Here is a 24393-nt window from a genome sequence, read left to right as displayed (position 1 = left end):
GACATTCACTGTGGTCTATGTTATCAACAGACAAAAAAATGTGCAGTATAGGAGTTTGATCCAAAGCTAATAAAATCCCAGCAAATATAATTGAACTTTAGGTAAGATCATAAACATAAGATAAGTTCAAGACCAAATCAAGAAATAATAAAAGGTTATCAAAATGTGTAAACACTATGCATCTCATTTGTATTTCAACACAATTATTCACCTTCTAGATCTATCCATGTAAGCTCAAGAACCAATTTTATCTCAAATTGAATATTTCATACTCACTCATACAAATTCTTCATTGGTGAAGTTAAAATAGCCAGAACAGAGAGCAGACTATTGCAGTGGCTATGTATTTTATAGATCTTGAGATTTCTGTCTTCAAATGGATTCAGAAACTCCTGTACAGAGCTGCAAACTGACCAGAGCATATCTTCAGTGGACATCAAAATTGCTGCAATATCAATTCTGGACGGAAAAAAAAAGTGAAAATAACATTACTTATGACATCAGGACAGTGGTAAATTTCAGTTAAACAGAGCTTTCCTCTGACAACATAAAATACCTAAATGATAGCATGGATTTCAAACTTCCTCTTCCATCAGTGGTGTAGGAATTCTGAATCCACTACACTGTAAAAATTCAGCACTTTCACAGAAAAGTTGTTACTGAAACTAGTCAAAATAAGAATTAAAAAACATGGAAATTTCCAATACCAAAGGTCAATGCCTCTAGACAGGAACAACTTACCTTCTAAACTACAACTAAATAACATTAAATTTAGTTTTCTTTATGATAAAGTATGATTATAATGTACATAATATTTTCAAATCCTGCTGGAGCAAAAAAGTAATAACTACATCTTCAATTTGCAAAACTTCAACTGCCAGGCAATGTATTACAATGTGGAACGTTTCTGAGGCAGGAATCTGTTGCCTGTTGATATTGGCTGGCAGAGCATCATGGGTCATCGGCCTAAACAACAGCAAGAAACCAAACTACAACAACATAATCTCATGAGACTATGCTGACACACAACAGATAGGAAACAGATGGATAACACAAAATATACGTCAGGCATGAAGCTCGACTGAAAAAAGCACCTAAGTACCAAAAAGCCAATGGATGCGTATGTGATCATCTGCATTTTTAAGGATCATCTTATTTTTGGAAAATTTAGGCAAACACAGATGAACAAACATTTGTCTCTATTACAGATCAGATCTCTCACATTTCAAGAATCACTGGGAGAAAAGACACCCCCTCCCAAACTGCAGTATTATTAAAAAAAAAGTAAAACCTCTGTGATAAAAATGTATCGAATGATATTAATTAAAAATTGGTTTTTTTTCATTTGTGCATGACTGGATAATTCAATTCACTTAGTGACAAATTCAAGAATCACCTTATTAAATAAAACAGCTTCTCTACAAAACAACAATGTAACAAATTCATTCTTGTTCAGTATTTTGAGGCAAATTCATATAGAATTGACTAAAACTACACTTAAGAATTACTGTATAAATACATATTCTTCACATTTCAGGTATTTTTTTTTCCAGGAAATGTCCAGGAAAGCTTCCAGGAAACCTCTCTGTAAGTAAAGATATAGAAGGGCCTAATCATGGTTAACTAATGCAGGAATAGAGCATACAAACAGGTATTTTGATATGTAGAATAAAACTTCAGGTTTTTTCCCACCTATTCCAAGAACATGAACTTGTGCAAGTTACTTAAGCTTCCATGACACTGCTCCTTTTGATGATAAAACTTATGACAGCACATAAGTGTTAGCTCACACAGAACATATCTCTGCTGAGTGTCTCTCATCTCCTACAAATGACAAGTTCTTAAGTTTTTAATGCGCATGGCCACCATGGACTATATAATTTTCAAAATCTAAAAAGAGGAAAATATTCATATAGGAAAGACACAGAGCGAAGGGACAGGATGAGAAATACACCAATTTCTTCAGTCAAACAAGACATTGGCTAGAAAGAGAAAGGACAGCGGTAGGGTAAGCTTCCACCTGGAGACATCTGCTTCAGTATTTCTTAAAGAGACCCTCCTCTCTGGCAAAAACATAAGAATCACAACAAGAAGAACTTCCAGCTTCATATTTCCTAAAATGACAGAAGAAGGAATAGCCTCTTCTTCCTCTATCCTTCTGCACCACTGGCTGCATTCTGGCAAATCTTTTGATGTGACCTCATAGCTCTTTCATTTGAAAAGCCCTATGAAAACCCAGATTCTATTGGAACACAAGGATTTTTTTTTCCTCATGAACCAATGGCTTAATTTCCAATCCTGATGCTGTCAATTCTGCCCACATTTTTGGTTGCTCCACCACTCCTCAATGCACTGTTCATCATGAGGCTTTCAAACCAATCAAGCAGTTTATGGAACGATTTCACTAGGAGTTCAAAAGAGGTCTTTGATTCTGCCCAGTTTACTACATGACTACCAAATATACTTAAATACACAAAATACATTGAATTAAAATGAACATTAAAATACATGAATTGTGTCTATCCCCTCTGCTGTGTTCATTAACATTGAAATTGGAATCAAAGCAGTGCATAACAGAAAACTAAGATTGAATTAAATATACGTATAATCCTTACCTGATTTGTGGTGTTCTCTTGTAACTGGGGCAGGTCTGACAATATCTGGAGGACAGCATAGCCAAAGATTGCTCTAGTACATCTGTAAGAATCTCCTGGGCTGTCTTGGGAGGTAGAATAGTCCATAGATCATGATGAAGAGCACAGCAGAAGTAATGCCACATCTGGACAGAGAACGAGCATCTTTCCCCCTAGCAAAACCACCACACATTAAATAATAAAAACACACCTTCCAAAATGTCAATTTAGTTCCTGTAAGTCTAATTAATTCAATCTGAAAGGAAATAGCTGAAGAGTTTCAGGCATATGATGACCAAAAAATGGTCCTTGACAAGATGTGAAACATCTTTATTAGCAAGGAAACACATGTTCCATTTCCGTTACAAAACCAGAGTTCTGCCACAAAACCAAACCACAGCATTTGACCTCTTATCTCCTTAATTAATCTATTCTCAAAACCCATAGTGTTATAAGTCTAGTTTAAAAACATATACAGTATCCTGTACTCACTACAATAGTCAGATGAATTTAATATAAATGTTTCTTTGTCCTGAAAATAAAATAATTATTTAAATTACTTAAACATATACATTTTCCCAGGATTATGCCACACATAATCGTGATTATGAAACTTTGGTTATATATAATCGATATGCAATAAGAGCAGAAAAAAAATAACAACTGAACAATTAAACTGATAATTAGACATATCCAGAATTTTTTCGTAAGATTTTTTTTTCATCTTATAATGGTAACTCATTGAAGCTAAACATTTTCTGGGAAGGAATCAACATTGGTATTAGTATTTCATTGTCTATACAGAACTACCCCAATAAAACACAGAGATAAACACAGGGCAGTCAAAATCACAGTGGTTAAACTTTAATATCTCTAAGAAGTACATAGTTCAACCTACATTTAAATATTTCAACTAATACCTATTCAAAAAATAGCATTATGATGAAGCTGTATCAGAACAAAGACTTGAATCTTCACTTCCCACGTTTCAATGAAGCTGAGAAATATTTTAAGAATTTGTTGATATATTAGCATTATCAGAAATATAAAACAGCCCCATAACTTTTAAAACACTGTAAGAGTTCCATAGGCATTCTCTAATAATAATAAGACAAAATAATCTGTCTTTTTTTTTAAACACACCACATTAGCAGATTACTGGAAGTTGTCATTATTCAGTATTTATCTGCCATAATATTTGAAGTGTGTTTTATATTAAAAAGTGCTAAGTAATGACAAAGAACAAAAGTACCAAACTTGTGACCACTGCTCTAGTCATCAAATTTGACTGGCATGGGCATCTCTAATATCTCACTAATTAAAAAAAAAGAAAAACAAATCATTAAGATGTCCAATTTTTCAAGTTTCATTAATGCAGAAGAGAAAAATGTAATACAGATAAATTTCAAAGGAAAATTATATGCCTAATTTTCTTCATACATACAACCATGGACATCTTGTAACTATTTTAAGCATATTTCAACAGGTAAACCAAAAACCATCACTCTGGTATTTTGAAGCACTTGTCAAGTGTTTCCACACAGGTAAAACAGGATTGTGTTATACTGACCAAAAATGGATATAAAAAATAATGGACATATTAAAATAATTTCCTATTTTTCTTATATGAAATAAAATTACAATATTATTGCATGATTTACTGAAAAATCATCATGAGAAAGTACAAGTTTACTTCATAACTCAATTCATAACTTCATAACTTTGAATGACTCAAATGTTAATACATTTCTGTAAGTCTGGGTTTCTTAGATATATTACCATGACTACTCTTGAGGTACATTCCTGTAGATTTATCCAGAAATAAACCCCTAACCCTACCTTACGGACATTTTACTAACATTTCCCTTTCTTTGGAAAAACATTTCAACTGTTACAGAATAAACTTACCAGGCAAAAAATAATTAGTTTGAATGCCTAATGGAAGCTAATTTATTTTGGTCATATCTTTAATTTACAAAAATAAAATTAAAAATTTTCAAAAACCATGCAGACTTAACAACCAGAAATATAATTCTAAACTGACTTTCTAAAGCAGAGTATTTATTTTTTTAAGCAACTGAATGTTGGCAAGTTTTACTTTTTAACTTTGTAACTATAAACACAAATTGCTTCATTTTCTCTGCTTTATTTAATTTAAAGCAGTAAATTGAATAATACCCCTTTTCTAACATTGTGCCTCCACTGCAGAAGCAACAGTTTCACTGAAGATTTAAATGAGATTTGTTCTCCTTTGCTGACCTGTTTTTCTATTTGTTGGCATTTCTAGACAATTCTACTGGTAAACATCTGCTATTTTTGCAGGCTTCGTATAATACAAACAGATGTGAGCTTTTATTTAGCTTATATATCAGGAAACAAGCAGCTGCGCTTTATTACATAAGCCACTCAATATTATCTTTGAACAGACAATTCTTTATTCTTTGACTATTAGAAAACATAAGTTCCCAAAGCTACAGCAGATGTCTGCTACACTATAAGCTGCATTTGAAAATGTAATCTGGAGAGCTGGCCCAGTGGCACAGTGGGTGTTCAGTGCACTCTACCAGCGAGATTCTGAACCCAGAGAGTTTCACTCCCTGCCAGCTTAGATTCCAAGTGCTGAATGGGAACTGCGCTCTTACAGCTCAGTTCAGATCTCACAAAATCTCTGCTTAACTTTGTCATCTCACAGTGATTAGAATTGCTGTGTTTACCCTCTAATCATAACTGGTCTTTTGGCTTTTCTTTTAATTCCAGTTACCACTATTGGATTAGGTGCACATCAGAGGGAGGATGGGTCAGCAGGTACTGAAACTGGTTATGAAAGTCAAAAAATATTTAAAAATACATTATTCTTATTTTAACAATGTAGAAAAGAAGTAATGCTTTATTTTACAGAATGTAATAACCATTTGCTACCAATCTTGTTCTCCTCATATGTTGCCATTGTACAAAGAAATAAATAAATGGATATGGAAACTGCAGCTCTGTGTAATCAAACACAGACACTGTCCCCTGCCCCTTCCTCCTTTCCCTTTGTCTTTCAGTGGTTTTGCCTTCTTTCAGGATGACATCAAGTAAGTCAAGAAGTTTTATTAGTCAACATGCCATTAGTGGGGAATGAAAAGGAAGGCTATCACATACTCTTTCTAATACCACTTGAACGTCCTATATTATTGGGGAAAAAAAAAAGAGAGTAACTTTATGTGATCCTTGAAGTGTAGGACTGCCATTTAGTTTGCAATTAAGCATGCAATACAAGAACGAGGAAAGAAAGGTTATTCCTCTTTCCTTCTTCCCTACCCATGCACACAAAACCAAAGGACAGGCAATGTTTTGCTTATTTTGTGGGAGCAAAGGGAATGCATATTTTTCCTTTATGAAATTGCATTCAGGATTTACAGATGAGGACTGGACCTTTTATAGTTGCATGTAATACTCAAAACTGGGGGACAAAGGGGAAAGGGTAGTGAGGGTGGTCCTGACCTAAATCAGATGCAAGAGCTAGGCTACTCAAAAGACAAGCAGAAGCAGAGAGGCAAGTGCAGCTTCCCCTTAAAGAAGCAAGATCTTGACGCTGTTTACAGCAGTGGATCCCACTGAAAACACAGCAAGGGCTGCGAGCCACTGACTCGCACAAGCTCAAGAGTGTGTTCCCGTTGAGAGAGGAGGAGCTCGTATCAGAGCCTGCTCTTCATGACTGGCAAGGTCTTCTGGTGCCTGGCTCCAAGCTACTCTTGTTTTCTGAGCTCAGCAGGAGCTGCATGACTTAACAGGCAGAGCCTCACACTTCCTGCTGAGCTCAGACCTTGGAAGGAGCCACCTCTCACTGCTAGAAGTTTCAGCAGGATGTTGCCTCTGTAAGAAGCAATAGGTCTTAAGCCAACCTCTTCCATTTGGGATGCCTACAAGAGCTCGATGGAAGTAGCAGCTGCTCAGATACATGCCTCCCAAAGGCATTCTGAGCAGATCATGGTCCATGCTTGGGCCATGGCCCATGGCCCAGTAAAAAGAGCAGCATGATGATGTAAAATTGCATACTTCCCACCTCAAGTCCTGCAAGTGTACAGAGCTGAGATACCAGCTTTCTTCATCCCTTCCTACACACATCAGTTCAGATCAGTAATGATAAAATTGTTTAGCTAATCCATATTCTTTCTTCTTGAGACAGCTATTTCTGACAATTAGGTTTCCTCCACGGTGAATAGTTATTGGGTCACTAATAAACAGGACACAGCACCATACAGACTACAGACAGTGAAGATCATATTACGATTTATCAGTTGCCGAAAGCCTCTATATTTCTTACGTTATCAATCCAGGACATCTGGGCTCACATTCAAACAGAAATAAAATGCTTATTTACTTGTCTTTGAGGGATGGGCATTTTGATAGATTACTCATATTAAGGTCTGCATCACCTATCCCATACAGATTTATGTCACTGACTCAGCAGCTTTTTATATTACATCCGTAGAATACACACACAGTTTTCTTTCATATAAGAATTCTAGAAAATGCTTAACAAAAACACCTCAAAATGCTTAACAAAAATGCTTAACAAAAACACTGCAAATGATATAAGGAAGGGCAGGACTTTGTCTCTAGGACATCTCAGTTATTATTGATAAAAAACATTCAACTTTCACATCATCCTAAAATTAAGTGAAACTAATTTCAAACAGTATACATCAGCCTATATCTGCATTTAACTGGGATTACAAAAAAAACCCAATAAATTACAATTCTTCACTTGATCCTTAGTTTTTTTTCACAGAATTATTAGGATTATAGTTCAAGACCAGACCTGTGACTTCAAAATGCAGGTGCAATGGCACTACTTATTTCAGAAATATATTGTTGAATGTCGAAGGTAACTATATTGACCATCTTTCTTTGTCACACCCTTCACTCACAAAAGGTAAAAGGGGAACCACTTGAAAATAAAAATCAAAGGATCAGATTAAAAATTTCCAGGAGAAAAACAGCTGTCTTTCATTTTCATATGTCACACTTTCTGCAAGAAGAAGAGTTAAAATGACAGTGTCTTTTTTACTGAGTTCTATATAAATGTCTTGAACTAGACACACAATATTTTATTAAACAAATGACACAAACACTCTATGGTAATGATTTATTTCATCTTTAAGTGACTATGTTTTCCTACATCATTTCTACAGAGACATTTGCCTGTGATAACAGATATTTCAAAATAGTAAATTCCAATAATCTTTATGTAAAAATAATGCTGATCTTATGCTTCTAATTAGTCAGAGAGCTGGCAACCAGTAAAACATATTTTGTAAAAGGGAGGCACAGTAAACTTAACCTCACACCTCATAAAAAGCTTTGTAGTCATCCCAGTGGTGGCTCTCAGCATCCTGTAAAATGCTTGTAGCACAAACTCTGACGCAGTAGTTCGTAACTTGAAACTGGAGAACGCTGATGAATTCCTGATATTGTTGGACAGGCACTAGGAACAGGGGTCTGTTCAGAGAGAACGATCAAAGAGGCAAAGATTGAAAGGCTGTGCAGTAGGAGGTAACAATCCTCAGTACTGCAAATGGTTTTGATTATTAGGTATCAATCATTCATTTCCTCTCCGTCCTGGAGTCTGAACCTTGCATTCACTTTTGGAAAATATCTGGTCTTTGTTTCACAAGTTCTTTAACTATATCTGCTCATCTATAAATTCTCATTTAACCAAGTCACTGAGAAGTATATTATTTAATCCTATTTTCTGAGATAAAAGTACATTTGTCATTCAGTTACTGGGAGATTCTGGGTTGAAGCATAATTGCCTCAGCCCTAAGTGTGATAAAGAAAACATAAACACGGAGTCCAGAGATTATTTTTGGTAGGTATGTACTAAAACTCTTCCATAATACACATAAGTAGAATTATTGAGCAATATTTTGGCTCAGAATTTCCATTCACAAAGATACACTTCATGCAGGAGAGAGTAAAACATCAGAGGGAAAGAAGCTCAGCAGTGCATACAACCCCTTATAAATCATACATTCCTTGAAAATTGCACTAGTTCAGGTGTCTCTCCCAAAAGGCCCAGTTTCTACTTTTAGATTACATATGGCCAGAAACACACAGACCAAAGAAGAGATTCCTAGTATCTTAAGCTAAAATCTCCTAATGGCACAGCAAATGTAGTTATATTGCCCCCCAGGTCAAACACTGTCTTAGACTTTACACTACTGCTTCATATCTTCTCTAATTTTTATTCTGCATGCAACAAAAAATAAATTCTAAGACTACATTGGACGCATTTGTTCACTGTTCTGAGTACAGCTAGTGTAAGGAAAAAGTGCAGGAATGTATATTTATACTGTCCTCTAAGACTGCTATGTGCTAAATCAGATTTTACGAAAATTCAGCTATTGCAAAGGTCAGAAAAGGAAATTAAGGCCTTAGCCCTCTATTTATACAAGAGTAGACTCCATTCAGTTCACTGGACAATCCTATTTACTCAATCTTAATAAATAAAAAATATTGATCTGCAAATCAAATGCAGATATTAAACATAAATAATTTGTTTTGCAATGGCTGCTTTAGATTATCAATAGCCTTGATACAGGTCTTTCCATAAATAGTATACACAGTGCATATGCTAAAAAAACTATGCAATTTGGAAAGCTACCGCCATACTGTATCACCAAAATGGAATGTGGCCCTATATTATTTATGTTTGAATTAAACCATTGTAACCAAAAGGGACTCACTTTTTGCTCGTTTCTTTCATTAAATTGCTATACATTGTAAAATGCTGAAAGACATATATTGCTGTGGAAAGGGCAGCATACAAGTCTTGCAGGGGAGCCTTGGAGGGAACGTCTTTGCTTTTCTCCTCTAGTCTTGCCAGGACAGCTGTTGCCACTTTGCTGCAGGCCTCCACAAAGTTTGCTCTAATTTCCTGAAGAGAATCATCTCTGCATGCCAGAGCCAATGGAAGCAATGTGTCAAGTTCTTCCATGATGTCAGAACAAAACTGAGAGAAATAAATGTGGCATCAAGTTATTTGTATTCTGACAGCACTGTTTAATTTATACACACTAGAGTCAGATTCTTGAATAATGAAATTGGCGTAAAACATAAATATATTAAATCAGCTTTACAAACATTTAATTCTCTTATACAGGGGCGAAACGTTTATCTACAGTAAATGAATGATTACTTCATTCCTTCTTGCTTTAAAGCTGCATAACATATATTAGGGAGAAAAAATTAAAACCATCTTATGCTAGTAATGCCTTTATTTTGTTTATGATTTCACTAGATGTATATTCAAAGCATAAGGTTAATTCCTTGTAAACCAAGCTAATTTTCTAAAATAATTTATTTTGAAAAACATACAAACATTTCTTAATACTGAATTTGAAAACAAAATTGTCATCTCTTAGTAAATTCATACATTGATCTCCCTAAAATTATCTCCCAAAAGCTTGTTATTTTAAGCAAACATTCATTAACAGCATTCCAAATTTGCTAGAACAGTTGCAAAGCTTACTAAATAAAAAAAAACTTTCAAACAAATACTCCTTGAGAAAAACAATTTAATTAATAGTCATAAATGACCTTTCAGCCAAATCAAAGAACTCTAATTTGGCCATATTATTGGTTATGCTGATTAGTTAAATGGCATGTCTAAGGATATGAATACAGGAAATCCCTTTATAGCTATGCTTCAAAGCTTTTGGCATTTTCCCATCAAACCACTTGGTAACAGAGCAGATACTAATCAGAATGTTTTAGAACTTTTTGGATGAAAAGAATAATGCCAGCGAAGTTTAGAAGTTAATTCTTTCAAGTATAGACTATGGGCTATTATATAAAGCTCTGTTCAGCCTCATATTGTAATGTCTCTCACTTCCTTCTTAATTCAATTTATATAAGATATAGAATATTAATGGTACTGTAAGTACTTCAAAGTGTAGATGGCAAACAGCCTTGGCATTCTGTCTCCCCTCAAACTTCAGATCTTTTGATACCTGCCTTAGCAATTCGTTTTGGTTGCTCCTCCTGTTGGACTGCTCCGCAGGACTCCCTCATTTGCTGGTTGTTTACAAGACTCATTGCATAGCCTGCAGCTGAAAACTCTTCTTTCTGCTCATGTTGAAGAATTTTAGTTGAAAAATCCTCGATTGCTATTGTTATACAGTGAGCCACAGAAGACGACAGGTCTTTAAATGCATTTCTCCAGCCAAAATTCAGTAAAATAGGCTGAAATACATATTTATATTAAATCAATCAAAATTCATTATTGAATGTTGAAAGCCTGAAACTTATACGAACATCCATAATTAAATTAAAGGACACCATCACCTTTTGAAAGTCATTTTAATAACTTAAATGTAGTCTGCTAGCCTTGAAATCGTATTAAAAGCAGTTTATACACTCAACAAAAATGAACATGCATAACAATATTGAATTTGTCATCAAATTTTTAAGAAATTAATTTATAAAAAACCTTGTTTAAACAAGACAGCTTCTTACAAGCCATGCTTCATCTTTACATTATTTATAATCTTTAACAGTATCTATTTAACAAAGTCAAATACATTTATAACCATTTTCAATAGTTTAACAAGTAATCCAGCAATGGATACCCTGTAACAATTTTCACTGCAAGGTAACAACTGGAAGCTACTAACCATGTATATTAATGCAAAACGTTTACAGAAGCTGGTTTTAACACAGCCATAGTGGATTTAACTTCTCTAAAGTTGGATTTAGCAAAGATTAAAATCTTTAAATAGAGAATTCTAGTTTTTAGCCAGTGCTGGCTTTTACTGTGGTTTACATCAGTTCCCTGCCTTCAATAAACAGAGATTTATGAAGTTATCTGAAGCATAACAGTTGCGAGAAGTAGACACAGTAGGACATCATTACTTTTCCACTAATATTGCTTTGCATTGCTCATATGACATACAGCAGACTTAAACCTTACCAGAAGTGACCAATTGAGAATTGCAGCACTGTAAGAGAAATACTTTAATGACGTAAGATGTACAGTAAAGATCCCCACTATGAGGGCATAGTAGGAGAAAAGAAGGATTCCTAACAAGTTGCAGCTATAATACTAAATTGGAAGACAATGAAGGGCTATGAAGTGAAGCCTTTCCAGCTTACTTCAATTTAGAAGTTGCCTCCTCCTTCCTTTCCCCTTCCCACTTCCAACACTCAACTCCAGTGAGCACAGAAGCAGCCCCCACAGACACCCATTTTTGCTCTCCCTCTTTTTTTTTTTATTTTTTTGATCTTGGGTCAAGTAAAGCTCGATCTTCTCAAAATATTGTTCTTTGTAATCTATAAGATACAGGAACATTAATCTCACAAACCGATTCAAAGCACATTTTAAAGAGTCATTTCAGCATTAAAATTGAGCCATTATGAAATTAAATTCCACTATCACAAAATATCAGACTTGTTAGAGCATTCAGGTCCCAAAAATTCAACAATTAAAATTGGTTTACTAGTAGGTGGAAGCTAGACTAAAACTTAATCTTGCACATACATTCCAGAAAGCATAGTGCTTACTACACAGAAGTTTGTTGGCATCAAAGAAACCAGACATCATGTGAGTACTTATCCCTATAGGAAGCATCATTATGATCAAATGCTAAGAACTTGCTAGATTTTTTTTAAGATTCTGCTGTATTAGAGAATATATTTAATACTGAACAAAGCTACCATATTTTAGCATTTTTTTACTGTTTTGTTACAAGGTATCCTATACTTCTGATGTTAAATCTGTTATTAAATCTTAAATAACAACCACTTCTTCATGAATGCCGTAAGATTTTATTCCATCTTAACTGAGACTTTGTGCCTAAAATTAATTGCAATAGCTAAATAATGGAACTATGGCAATAGGTGTTTATAATGAACACGGTGACAGACTACACTGGAGACACAGACAAAAGAAAATCCCTTACAAAGTGCAAGACTCTTTTCATACTCACCTCTTCTACCTGAAGTAACTGTTCAGGAAGCACACTGGTTTCATTTGCTCTAGTTTCTCCTATTAAAAGCTCCCCACTAGCTTTCTTCAGAACTCCTGCACAGTATGATAAGAGGGATCAAAGTTAAGATTAATTCTGTAGAAAAGTCAGCAGCCTACAACACCTTCTGATATATCAATATGAAGCACAAAAAAACCCTCAACAAGATGTAGTGGAATACTAATGTTATGATAAAGTCAAATTCAGGTTATACAGAGCTCCTTTTATATAACATGACGAAATCCACATCCCAGTGTATTCATATTTCATACAATCGTACATATAATGTGTAAAATATAGTTTCTTTTGTCATTAATTCATTTTTATACTGATCGTGCAGTCACCTATTCCTAGGGAGAACAGATAACATTAGAACAGCTGTGTAGAAATTAATTTCTATTCTTTGTTCAATAAATTATATGAATTGCACACTAATGTATTTTTATAGTTTTTACTTATTTGGAAATGCCAATATGGTAAGAATAAAAAGACAGTTAATTAGTACAGTTATTATAAGCAAAATAATGGTGACAGGAACAAGAACAAGTAAAGCTCCTTGAGAAGGGCTGGTACAAAGCTCACTCATAAATCTTGGAGTAATGGGAATATTGCCCCAGTTTTGACAGGGACAAACCAATATTTGGGGTAGATAGCACTTGCATCAGTGTTTCAAACAATCCAGGAAGTTCCTGGAGTTCGCTGATGATAATTTCCTTCTCCAAGTGATAGAGGAACCAACAAGGAGAGGTGCTCTGCCGGATCTCACGCTCACCAAAAAGGAAGGGCTTGTTGGGATTGTGAAGGTCAAAGGCAGCCTTGGCTGCGGTCACCATGAGATGGTGGAGTTCAGGATCCCGAAGGCAGGGAGGAGGGTGAAAAGCAAGCTCACAACTCTGGACTTCAGGAGAGCAGACTCTGGCCTCTTCAAAGATCTGCTTGGAAAAGTCCCACGGGATAAGGCCCTTGATAGAAATGGGGCCCAAGAAAGCTGGTTAATATTCAAGGATAACCTCCCCCAAGCTCAAGAGAGTAGGAAAAAAAGTGCCAGGAGGCCTGCGTGGATGAACAAGTAGCTCCTAGCCAAACTCAAACACAAAATGAAGCACACAGAGGGTGGAAGCAAGGATGGGTAACCTGGGAGGAACACAGAAACAATGTCTGAGCACCCAGGGACGAAGTTAGGAAAGCTGAAGTCCAAATGCAACTAAATCTGGCCAGGGATGTCAAAGATGACAAGGGCTTCTATTAGTATGCAGGTGACAAATGGAAGACTAGAGAAAATGTGGGCTCAGTGAGATGGGGCACCTTGTTACACAGACATGGAAAAGGCTGAGGTACTGAATGCCTTCTTTGCCTCAGTCTTTACTAGCAAGACCAGCCTTCAGGAATCCAAGGTCCCAGAGACCAGGGGGTAAAGTTGGAGCAAGGAATATGTACCCTTGGTGAAAGAAGATCAGGTCTGGGAATACTTAAGCAAACTGAACATATGTAAGTTCACGGGCCCTGATGGGATGCACTCACAAGTGTAGAGGGAGCTGGGAGATGTCATTGCAAGGCCACTCTCAATAATCTTTGATCAATCGTGGCAACTGGGAGAAGTGTCCAAAGACTGGAGGAAAGCAAATATCACTCCTGTCTTCAAGAAGGGCAAGAAAGAGGACACAGGGAATCACAGGCCAGTCAACCTTAACTCAACCCTGGGAAGGTGATGGAGCAGCTAATCCTGGAAACCATTTCCAGCTACATTATGGACAAAAAATTCATCAGGAGTACTCAGCATGGCTTCACCAAGGGGAAGTCATGCTTGACCATCTTGGTAAACTTCTATGAAGAAATTATTGGCCTGGCAGATGAAGGGAAAGCAGTGGATATTGTCTACCTGGACTTCAGTATAGCTTTTGACACTGTCTCCCATAAGATTCTGTTATGGGACAAGTTATAGACAAGCTCTTGATGTACGGGCTGGATAAGCAGACAGTGATGTGAGTTGAAAACTGGCTGAATAGCCAGGTCCAGAGCATGGTGATCAGTGGCACAAAGTCTAGTTGGAGGCCAGTAACTAGTGATCTGTCTCAGGGGTCAGTACTGGACCAGTCCTGTTTAATGTATTCATTAATAATCTGGATGATGGGGCAGAGTGTACCCTTAGCAAGTTTGCAGATTACACCAAACTGGGAGGAGTGGCTGATACATCAGAGGGTCATGCTGCCATCCAGAGGGACCTCAACAGGCTCGAGAAATGAGCACACAAAAGGTCATCAAGAAGTGCAAAGTCCTGCACCTGGGGAGGAACAACCCCAGGCACAAATATATGCTGGCGGGCACCCAGCTGGAAAGCAGTTTTGCAGAAAAGGAGCTGGGGGTCCATGTGGACACTAAGTTGAACATGAGCCAGCAATATGTCCTTGCTGCAAAGAAGGCTAACGGTATCCTGGGCTGCATTAGACAAAGCATTGCCAGCAGATCAAGGGAGATGATCCGTTCCCTCAACTCAGCACTGGTGAGGCCACACCTGGAGTATTGTGTCCAGTTCAGGGCTACTCAATACAAGAGAGACATGGACATACTGGAGAGTGTCCAAGAAAGGGCCATGAAGGTGATTAAGGGACTGGAGCATCTTACGTATCAGGAAAGGCCGAGACTGTTCAGTGTAGAGAAGAGAAAGCTCGGTGGGTGATCTCATTAATGGATATAAATACCTGCAGAGAGGGTGCAAACAGGACAGAGCCAGGCTCTTCTCAGTGGTGCCTAGTGAAAGGAAAAGAGGGAATGGGCACAGACAGAAACACAGGAGGTTCCCTCTGAACAACAGGGAACACTTTTTTACTCTGAGAGTGACCAAGCACTGGAAGAGGTTGTCCACAGAGGCTATGGAGTCTCCATCCTTGGAGATACTCAAAAGCTGTCTGGACATGATCCTAGGCAACTGGCTGTACATGGTCCTGATTGAGCAGGGGTTGCTGGACCAGACGACTTCCAAAAGTCCCTTCCAACCTCAACCATTCTGTGATCCTGTGAGTCTGTGTTAACAAAAGGAATATGAGAATAAACCAAACAATATGGTGTTTATAAAATACATCTCCTAGCATAAAGCTGGTAAACACCACAGGTGCAGATATTCCTAATATAATGTATCTCGTGTGAAATTAAAACCAAGAAGTTTTAATGATTGGGTGCTGCCAAGCACTGTTAAAAGATTATCTTCTAAGCATAAAGCTGAAGGTCTTCTGTCACCTTAAGTTACTAGTGGTACACAAGGCCAAGGTTTAAAGAGCTTTTCTCTTTCATTAAATACCCAGTATTTGCACATACATAGGATTTTTTTAATATCAAGACTTTAAAGAAAACCTTTAACTTAACCAGGTATCTAGCTGATGGCAGATTTGCATCTCCAGGACCAGAGGTGGAGAGCCAAATTATGTTTCTGCCAGCATCAGTAATTTTAAAGGTTCCTTCATTTTTTAATCAACAGGTTTTTACTAGACCTCCCCACTTCCTTTTCTAACTAACTGTGTTGCCATAATCAGCAAAGTCCCCATGGAAATAAAAGTGCAGCTTTATTTAAGAGACTGGTGAAGCTGCTGTAGTGAAGCTACTCAGCCCAAATTAGTTTGCCATTGCAGACAGGAATGCAAGCAATGGGAAGAAGGAAGCATCTCTACCTAGCAAGCCATAGTTTTCTACAGAAACTCTTTGACTCCTCTCTTCCCCTAAATTCCAAACCTCAAACTCCATTTGCACAGACAGACAGAAATGTATGCAATCCTTCTCATATGGCTGCTTAGAAAAGAGAATTTGCAGAACGAGAGCAGAAAGAAGCAAATGGCATGAAAGAAGAATCACAGCATCACAGAATCAATCAGGTTGGAAGAGACCTCTGGGATCATTGAGTCCAACCATTGCCCTGACACCACCATGTCAACTAGACCATGGCACTAAGTGCCATATCCAGTCTTTTCTTAAACACCTCCAGAGATGGTGACTCCACCACCTCCCTGGAGGTTGAAGGAAAACTTCTCAGTTTTTCATACTTGCTCCCTATCCAGAGCATATTCTACACCTCCACCATTCTTGATTATTAGGGAAGACTGGATCAATCACAAATCCTTGCTGTATCTTTCTTGAAACTTATGTTCTACAAACTTCATAAACTGTTCATACTTTGTGTACTTCCTTCAGTTCACCAGCCAGGAAGCTTGAATCATTTTGACAGTAAATATTCAAGACAAGATTATATCAAGTGCTTCACTTAAAATCAAAACTCTTCAGCCAAATTTCCTTACATGTATTAAAATTTGTCTGGGATTATTATTCTCTTTAAAGCAAATATTTTTGCCTGTGTCCCCTTTGTCTTCAATGTATTTAATTCTTTCTCCAATTCAGTATTTTTCTGGATTTGTAATGGTGATGACAGTGAGACCTCTTGCATTGTTAATATAATTCTTTTTCTTCCTCATAAGAAGTTATATTAAATTATATTTTCTAGAGAATTCCACAACTTTCCTATTTTTTTCATAGCATTTACGTTCATAAGAACAGTCATTGTGACATCATCTTGCATGCAGCACAGAATAGCAAAGCATCAAGGAAACCTTTTGTATGACAGCTCACTGTGGATAAGGTAACAGTGCCATCAAAGTGGCTTACTAGTTGGATTCAGCCAGCTCAGCCAGAACTTTTACTGAAACTGTACTGGAAATAATTTGTCTCACAGAAATGGGAAATACCACTCCCCCACAAATATAAATAAGCAGAAGAAACAAAAAGTATTTGACTAGCAGCAGATTAAAAAACCTTCTGCTTTCTGTCTTCAATAACAGACTTTTTATTTGTAATATACTCAGCAACTGTAATAACACGAATACAGAAAACATACATCTGAAATCAAACTCCCTCCTAGTGTAAATTCCATCTTCACTTTGGACTGATCTGCTTAAGCCATATATTTCTTAAAGATGCTACTTGAACATCTTGCTTTGAGACAAAAGCAAAAATCACATCTTTCTTTCTTGAATCTTTACAACTTCGAAGTCTCTTAAGAGGATGCACCTCATAAATTTGATTCCACACTGCTTTTATTACACTTTCCAGAAATGGATATAGAGTAAAGGATTTCTTCTTATGCTGTGAAGGAAAGACCTTTGCAAATCTTCCCAGTCCCCTGAGGCAAAGCTTGTAAACCTAAGGGCTTGAGAACTTTGCCCACAGAGTTTTCAAAGAGCTCCACTGGAAAAAGCTTTTCTTGGTACTCATTATCTCATCTGTCCAAAGTTCACCTTTCTCACTGGAATGGAAAAAAAAAAGTGAGACAGATGAAAGTACGTTGGATGTTTTTGATTTTTTAGAAGTCTCAACAAGAGGCTTCTGAAAAGCCAGAGGGAAGAGAAATCTACCTTGAAGATGGGAAGAGAATGCAATTTGGCAGGATTCTAAACCGAAATCTCCTGCTTAACCCTTGACTGCAGCTGAATGTTCCAGATTCCCTCAAAGAGAACAACCCCTGTGATGCTGCATGTACTAGGTACGTCAGAACAACTCAGGAATTTCAACAGAAAGTACACAGAGAAGTAGACTATCTCATCACAGTAGGCATGACAAGATACCTGCAGAAGAAAGGGTTAAATGTCTAGTCAACAAAAAAATAGGTGGTTAGTTCTTCAATTTTCTGAAACCTATTGCTTGTAGCGGAACCAAGTGCGCTTATGCAACACTGAGAATAAATGTTCTGCAAGTGTTAGAAAAATATGGATACCTTTCCTCGGAAATGTAGATTAGCAGTCTTGTCCAGATGCCACACTAAAGTTCAGGGATGGAACAAAAACATGTCATCATTTATTTGTCCGAGAACTTTTCATTATTTTCTCCTTCTATTTTGTTTAAGAGAAAACTTGAACACTACACTGGCAGTAGATAAAATGTCTTTTTTTTAATTGTGCTTAGATAACGCAAATATATTTTGAAATCGAGTGCAAAACTTGGCACGTACATACTGCTCATTGAGGAATACATGTTAAGTTAGGTCTGATAAAGGAAAGTCAAAAAATAAAATCAGGAAGAACTGGATGGAGAATAGTGAAAAGAAGTTAGACTGGAAAATGCAATTCACAGAATTTTTTTTCTACCTACACAAAACAATTTGGGAAAATGAGGATTCTGAATATATTCTAGAAGATGACAGATACAGAACTCTCAAACTGAACTCAAGAGAACTATCCATATCACCTAAAAAACCTCTCTACATCCATCTCCCTACAGAGTTCACTCTGGTTCACTGTTTCCTTTGGTGCTATTGTCTGCCATGGGGTTACCATCAGAGAACACTGGTAGGCAGTACTTCCCTCTAACATCTATTTTCAACCACCTAAATTGGTCTTCATAGGATTCCATTGTGCACACTGCAAAGAAACTTGTCTTGTTGCCAGCTAGAACTGTGAACTACGTGTCTTTCTTTTCTTCACTGTTCTTTTTTTGGTTCACAAGCAACCTCCTACCAAAAGCAGAATCCGCAGAAGAGACTACATCCAAGCGATAATGCAATGAAAAAGTATGAAGAGAAGCCCAGGTGGCCACCTTGCAAATTTCCAATGTGGAAGCCTTCGACCTCTCCGCCCAAGAAGCAGCTATAGTCCTAGTGTAATGAGCTTTACAAACCCTGGGAGCCTCTTTACCCTTAACTACATACGCCTCCCTAATACAATCCCTTAACCATCTAGCTAAGGAACTCTTAGAAGCCATTTGACCCCTCTTAAGACCCCCTAAGAGTACAAACAATCTGTCAGAAGATATGAAATCTTTGATTCTTCTGTGATAAACCCTAAGTGTTCTTCTTACATCCAATTTATGCAGCCATTGCTCTTTGTCATCGCTGGGTTTAGGGAAAAATGAGGGCCAAGAAACCGTCTGGTTTAGATAAAGCTCAGATGCCATCTTTGGGACAAAAAAAAAATTTAAAAAGAGGAACCATCCAAAGAACTACTTCATTTCTGATGGAACTTTACACATGTTCTGTATATCAAGATTGAAGTACTATGGGATATGCAAACAAAAATCAACTAAAGCTGCCATTGAAACGGCTATACACATAAACGCAACACTTGACACAAACACATGAAAAAAATACTATTTTTGTTGCATCTCTGCGTGAGTCACACAGATAAAAAGGCTCCCACGAATACTAAAAGCAACCAAAAGGAAAAGGAAGCAAGTGCAAGGTTCCAGTCTATGTGATGCCTAGGGAAACTTTAGCTCACTTGGATATTAGCCTACCTTTCATGAATTGGCCAGCTCCCCTTATTTACCAGCAGTACTACTTGCAGAGGACTGATATTCAGATATGCCTACACTGCAGTGACTTCAGGCTAGTCTGGATAAACCCAACCTAGCTTTAAACCAGTGAGAGAGAGAATGGGTAACTGTCTCGCAACAGGAGCACACCGTTCAATCTGGGCTAATTTGCTCTGCTTTTTAGGCTGGTTCTGCAGCCTGTGCTGCATTGTAAACTGGATCCTGGCACTGAGTTAATTTAAAGTTGCTTTGGACAGATCCACACTCTATATTCTGTTAAGTTAAACAAGATTTCTAGTAAGAAGGCTTCTAAGTAAGTACAGAAGATGGCCATTACATTTTCTACTCACATATTATAATGTGTTCTGACGAAAATAAAGCAAGGATTCTAATAAATACTTCTTATCAAAACTCAGATTTCACCAGATTATCAGCCCAATATAGGACATTAACAGAAAATCTGAAATCCCTTTTGGTACTTAACTGAACTTGGAACTACTGGGAACATAGCTCTCATTCTCCCATATCAAATCATCTTTCACTTTATCACTACAACTGAGATTTCTGACAATATGAAGTGAAAATAACAGCAATAAACTCTACTTCTAGCCAGACTTTTTTTTTAAAATTTCTCTGGCCATATCTTCTCTTCACGTATTCCCTAGGAACTGATACAACTGAGCAAAGTTTTGTGAATAAAACCACCTGATCAGAACAGCAACACTAAAAAGAAAGGTATGTCTGATGACTTCACTAACATCACCTATAAAAGATTTACCTTCACCTGTGTTTCAGGGTAAAGTTATTTTATGTTTTCTTCATAATAGGCCTCTACCCAGAAGACTGCCTCCTGTAACAAGATCTAGTAATATTCCCCATTCAGATTTGATTAAGTAGAGGTACCATTCAAGAACCTACTTGCTATAGACATGATTACTCTAAAACAATATTCCTCAAAGAAGAAGGCTGAACACACTTTTGAGGAACAGTTATGAACCTAATTGAGCTTGGAGAAATGCCTGCAGGATAAAGTCCTAAATGCACTTCCTGGAAAGTAAAATATTTCTTGTTAACGTCACAATAATTAAGTTCTCTGAATTACTGGAGATCACATGTCTTAGAGTCTAGTTAGTTAAATGTCAAATAATTTTCCCATTCAAGAGTTTTTCAATTTTTTTACATCATATCACAGAATATACAAATAAAAAGAACACTTAAAATTACCCTTACTGAATGTATATCCTATCCTCCACATTATCCCTATGAGAAGTTTACTGTAACACCTCTTTGTAGGATCAGGGCCATAAAACTTAAAACATAGTGTATAACAGCTTAACATTTCTTGAGAAGTAGTAAAACTGAGAGATTAAAGGAGGCAGAAATACATTGAAACCAACAGCAAAAAAGGAACCTGAATACAAGTTTTATTTGAGCTTTGATGTATATTCTAAAAATACAAAGGTTAACCTGTATTTCTTTATTTCAGAGTGTCAGTATTTCAGATGAAACCAACAAAATGTGTGCCTCAGAACTCTTCTTATTTCACCTTTTTTATTTTTTATCAATTTAGCATTCTGAGACCTTTTCCCAAAACACCTTTCTTCCCCGCCTGCAGCTTGACTACAGAGATATCGAGTATTTGACTCCACCTATCCTCTCTCCCTAAGCAGCCTGGCCTCATTTCTGGTCTGATCCTTTCCTGCAGTATAATCAAAGCTCTTGAAACCACTTGCTCTCTGGTGACCTGGAATCTCTCTACTGGCAGAAGTAGCAGAGTAGAAGAACATTTATGAGCATACTGTGATCTGGAAGGTGTTATTCACCTGAATTTTCAGGATTTCAGGTTCTCCTCATATGATATTAATGCAATTAGATGAAAAAGTGAGTTTGGAATCTAAAACAAATGCAAACTTGAGGCTTGATGTGAAGCAGTTTACTTTCTGATGTAGAGCCTGCTTCTACAAAACACCCACTGAAGCCAGTGGGATAAGCATGATAGTAAACATACTAGTGTGAGAACTACAGGTTAAAGTAGGATTAAATACTAAAACATTTAGTTGCATGTATACTAAGATCAATTAAACTTATGTTTAAGTCAGTGTTTTTCTCTCTTGAAAAAAGCAGCTTTCAAGCACAAGTTCAGAAACAAGTACAGTTTCAGAGAATTCAGACTCGATGTATTGTTTTGTCCTACATGAAACACAGGATTTTATAGATAATTCAATAGGAGATACTATGTTACAGTGTTTGATAGTTTTTCATTATGATTCTCCATCAACAAGTACTGTACATCACATCTTTACACACAACTATCATTTCATTTCCACAAGTCATCATGCTCAAATATAAATCCGCCTATTTCAAAAAGATTTCAGTGGATATGGTAATAAACTTGTTTGTAAAATATGATCACATAAATAAGGTAATTAATATTGAAAATCATATAAAATTATCATTTTCACAAGGTAGAATCAATAAATAAGGAAAAGCATTCATTACCTTGAACATTCTTATTCTTCTCCGTAAATGAAGGCACCAACAGAATTTCTGCAGAGAGCTCTTCAATATTTTCTTCCATTAATAAAAGGAGTTTGGTAAGTTGAGAGAGACATTTGAGTTGATACAATGATAAGGAGAAGTTCCTTCCTTTTTTGTGGTATTCTTGGGAGGCTGTTCAAGTAAAATCATAAAATACCTTTTACTATTGCTTAAAAAATGGTCCTGCAAAAATGATTATGTAAGAAAGTATACTATACCAAGTAATTTCATTTTTGTCATAGAATAATGTATCTTTTCTGCAGTATAAAATACTGTTATGGTAGTTTTCCTAAATCTTTGGCATTTCTCAACTATCTGGGAAGTCACAACCAAATTCCAGGTTTTGTTATTCTTTAACTAGGATTTTTTCCAAGCAACAGATCTACTCAGAAACGTTTGCACCTGTATTTTACAGAAAAACCAGAGTGTTGCAAAAACTGATCAAACAAAAGGAAAAAACCACGTCATTACTATATTTTAATGGCTTGGGACATCATATCACTACACTGTCACTCTGCAAGTCACCTTGTCTGTTTAACAATCTGCTAGCACAATACAGTTGATGAATATGACATTTGAGTGAAAAGAAACATCAATCTAACACTCCACAACTTCATATATGTGGGGTTTGAAAACAAGTTAGACTGTCAGTGAACAAATATCAGCAAGTATTATACCTATAAGCATTTGGTATTTGAAAGAAGAAACTGAACATTTTATTTTGAAAGGTTAACACTTGTAATCATAACATATAATCATGTCACATCAACCCGGGAACTCTGATTTGAGCACAGTCAGAATATAAAAGACTGTGAGCTGTTTCCAACTCAGTATTACCAAACCACATGGTTTTAAGTATTTTAATTTTATAACTTCTTTAAATGTAACAGACTTGCACTTCGATGCAAATTGTGGTGAGCTGATACTGTGTTCCTACGCAGTTCTGTTGCAGATGTAATACCAGCAGAACAGTTTGTGTAGAAAGTGTCAGAGTGAGAGCCAGAGTAGTTTGAAAGGGAAGCTCTGAAAGATGAAAACAAATAGAAATTGATTGAAATGTACTTTTATGTGTCAAATCTCTCTTACCTCTGCAATTTTGAAGTACTCAGAACCTCCCTTTTCCCTCAAAGTTCCTAGACATTTTTTTAGGTATTCACAAATCACTTTTAAATAGACATAGATCTAAGTAGCAGAGCTGAGCTCTGAATACAAATTCCCTAATTTGCTATTCCAGTTTTGCAGCCTTAGAGATTGAACTGCGAGTTTTGCATCCACATCTGAATTTCCTCAAAGTTCCAAACAGATGTATTCATGCTAGTCCCTTGCATTTCCAAGAATGGCAAAAGAAAATGTTATGCATAATTGCCTCTGTTAGTGCCTTTCCTCTCTAAATAACACGTAAATAATATCTGTATCACTGGATTTCCAATTTTAAGCCTTAAACTTCCAAAAAAAGACATTCTGTTATTCACAGAATTTTTCTCCTTTACCTGAAAACTAGATAATATAAACCGAGTTTTACTGACATGAAATGACTGCCTGAGTCTGCCTGAGTCTCCAGACAGCCAGAAATAAACAGATCCAAGATGTAAGAACTACAAAACACATCATAAAAATCCATGGAACCTTACTTCTGTCTCCTATAATTTGAAATCCTTGTGATGATCCTGCCCCCTCTCTTGAGAAACAAAGAAACGTTCCAATTATTTGATTGTCCCAAGTGATATTGTTGTCATTAGACTGAAAGGAAGTGGACCTAGAAACCAAAGGTATACCACAGCAATATTAATTTTAGAATGTATTACCAAACTCAGGAAAAAATCAGAACTTTTATTTTTACTTGCAATGACCATTCAAAGTATATTTCAGCTGGAAGCTGAAGATACTAAGTTCAAAGATCCCTCTTTTTTCATTCATTAAGAAGT

The 24393-nt window shown here is 36.5% G+C and overlaps 1 protein-coding gene across 1 annotated transcript in view; it reads right to left on the bottom strand.

The window, feature by feature from the left end:
• KIAA0825 (KIAA0825 ortholog) overlaps positions 1-24393 on the bottom strand; it is a 254030-nt gene that overhangs the window by 155472 nt on the left and 74165 nt on the right. Inside the window, exons 6-12 of the mRNA XM_068423333.1 lie at positions 22430-22600; positions 12608-12702; positions 10638-10865; positions 9368-9633; positions 7970-8120; positions 2616-2806; positions 277-459 (exon numbers count right to left, since the gene is read on the bottom strand). Coding sequence (XP_068279434.1) covers positions 277-459; positions 2616-2806; positions 7970-8120; positions 9368-9633; positions 10638-10865; positions 12608-12702; positions 22430-22600 — 1285 coding nt within the window. The remainder of the gene's footprint in view (positions 1-276; positions 460-2615; positions 2807-7969; positions 8121-9367; positions 9634-10637; positions 10866-12607; positions 12703-22429; positions 22601-24393) is intronic.

The sequence above is a fragment of the Nyctibius grandis genome, chromosome Z, assembly GCF_013368605.1.
Source record: "Nyctibius grandis isolate bNycGra1 chromosome Z, bNycGra1.pri, whole genome shotgun sequence".
Lineage (NCBI taxonomy): Eukaryota > Metazoa > Chordata > Aves > Nyctibiiformes > Nyctibiidae > Nyctibius > Nyctibius grandis.
The sequence above is the reverse complement of the archived record's forward strand: the minus strand, read 5'-3'. Positions and strand labels throughout refer to the sequence as shown.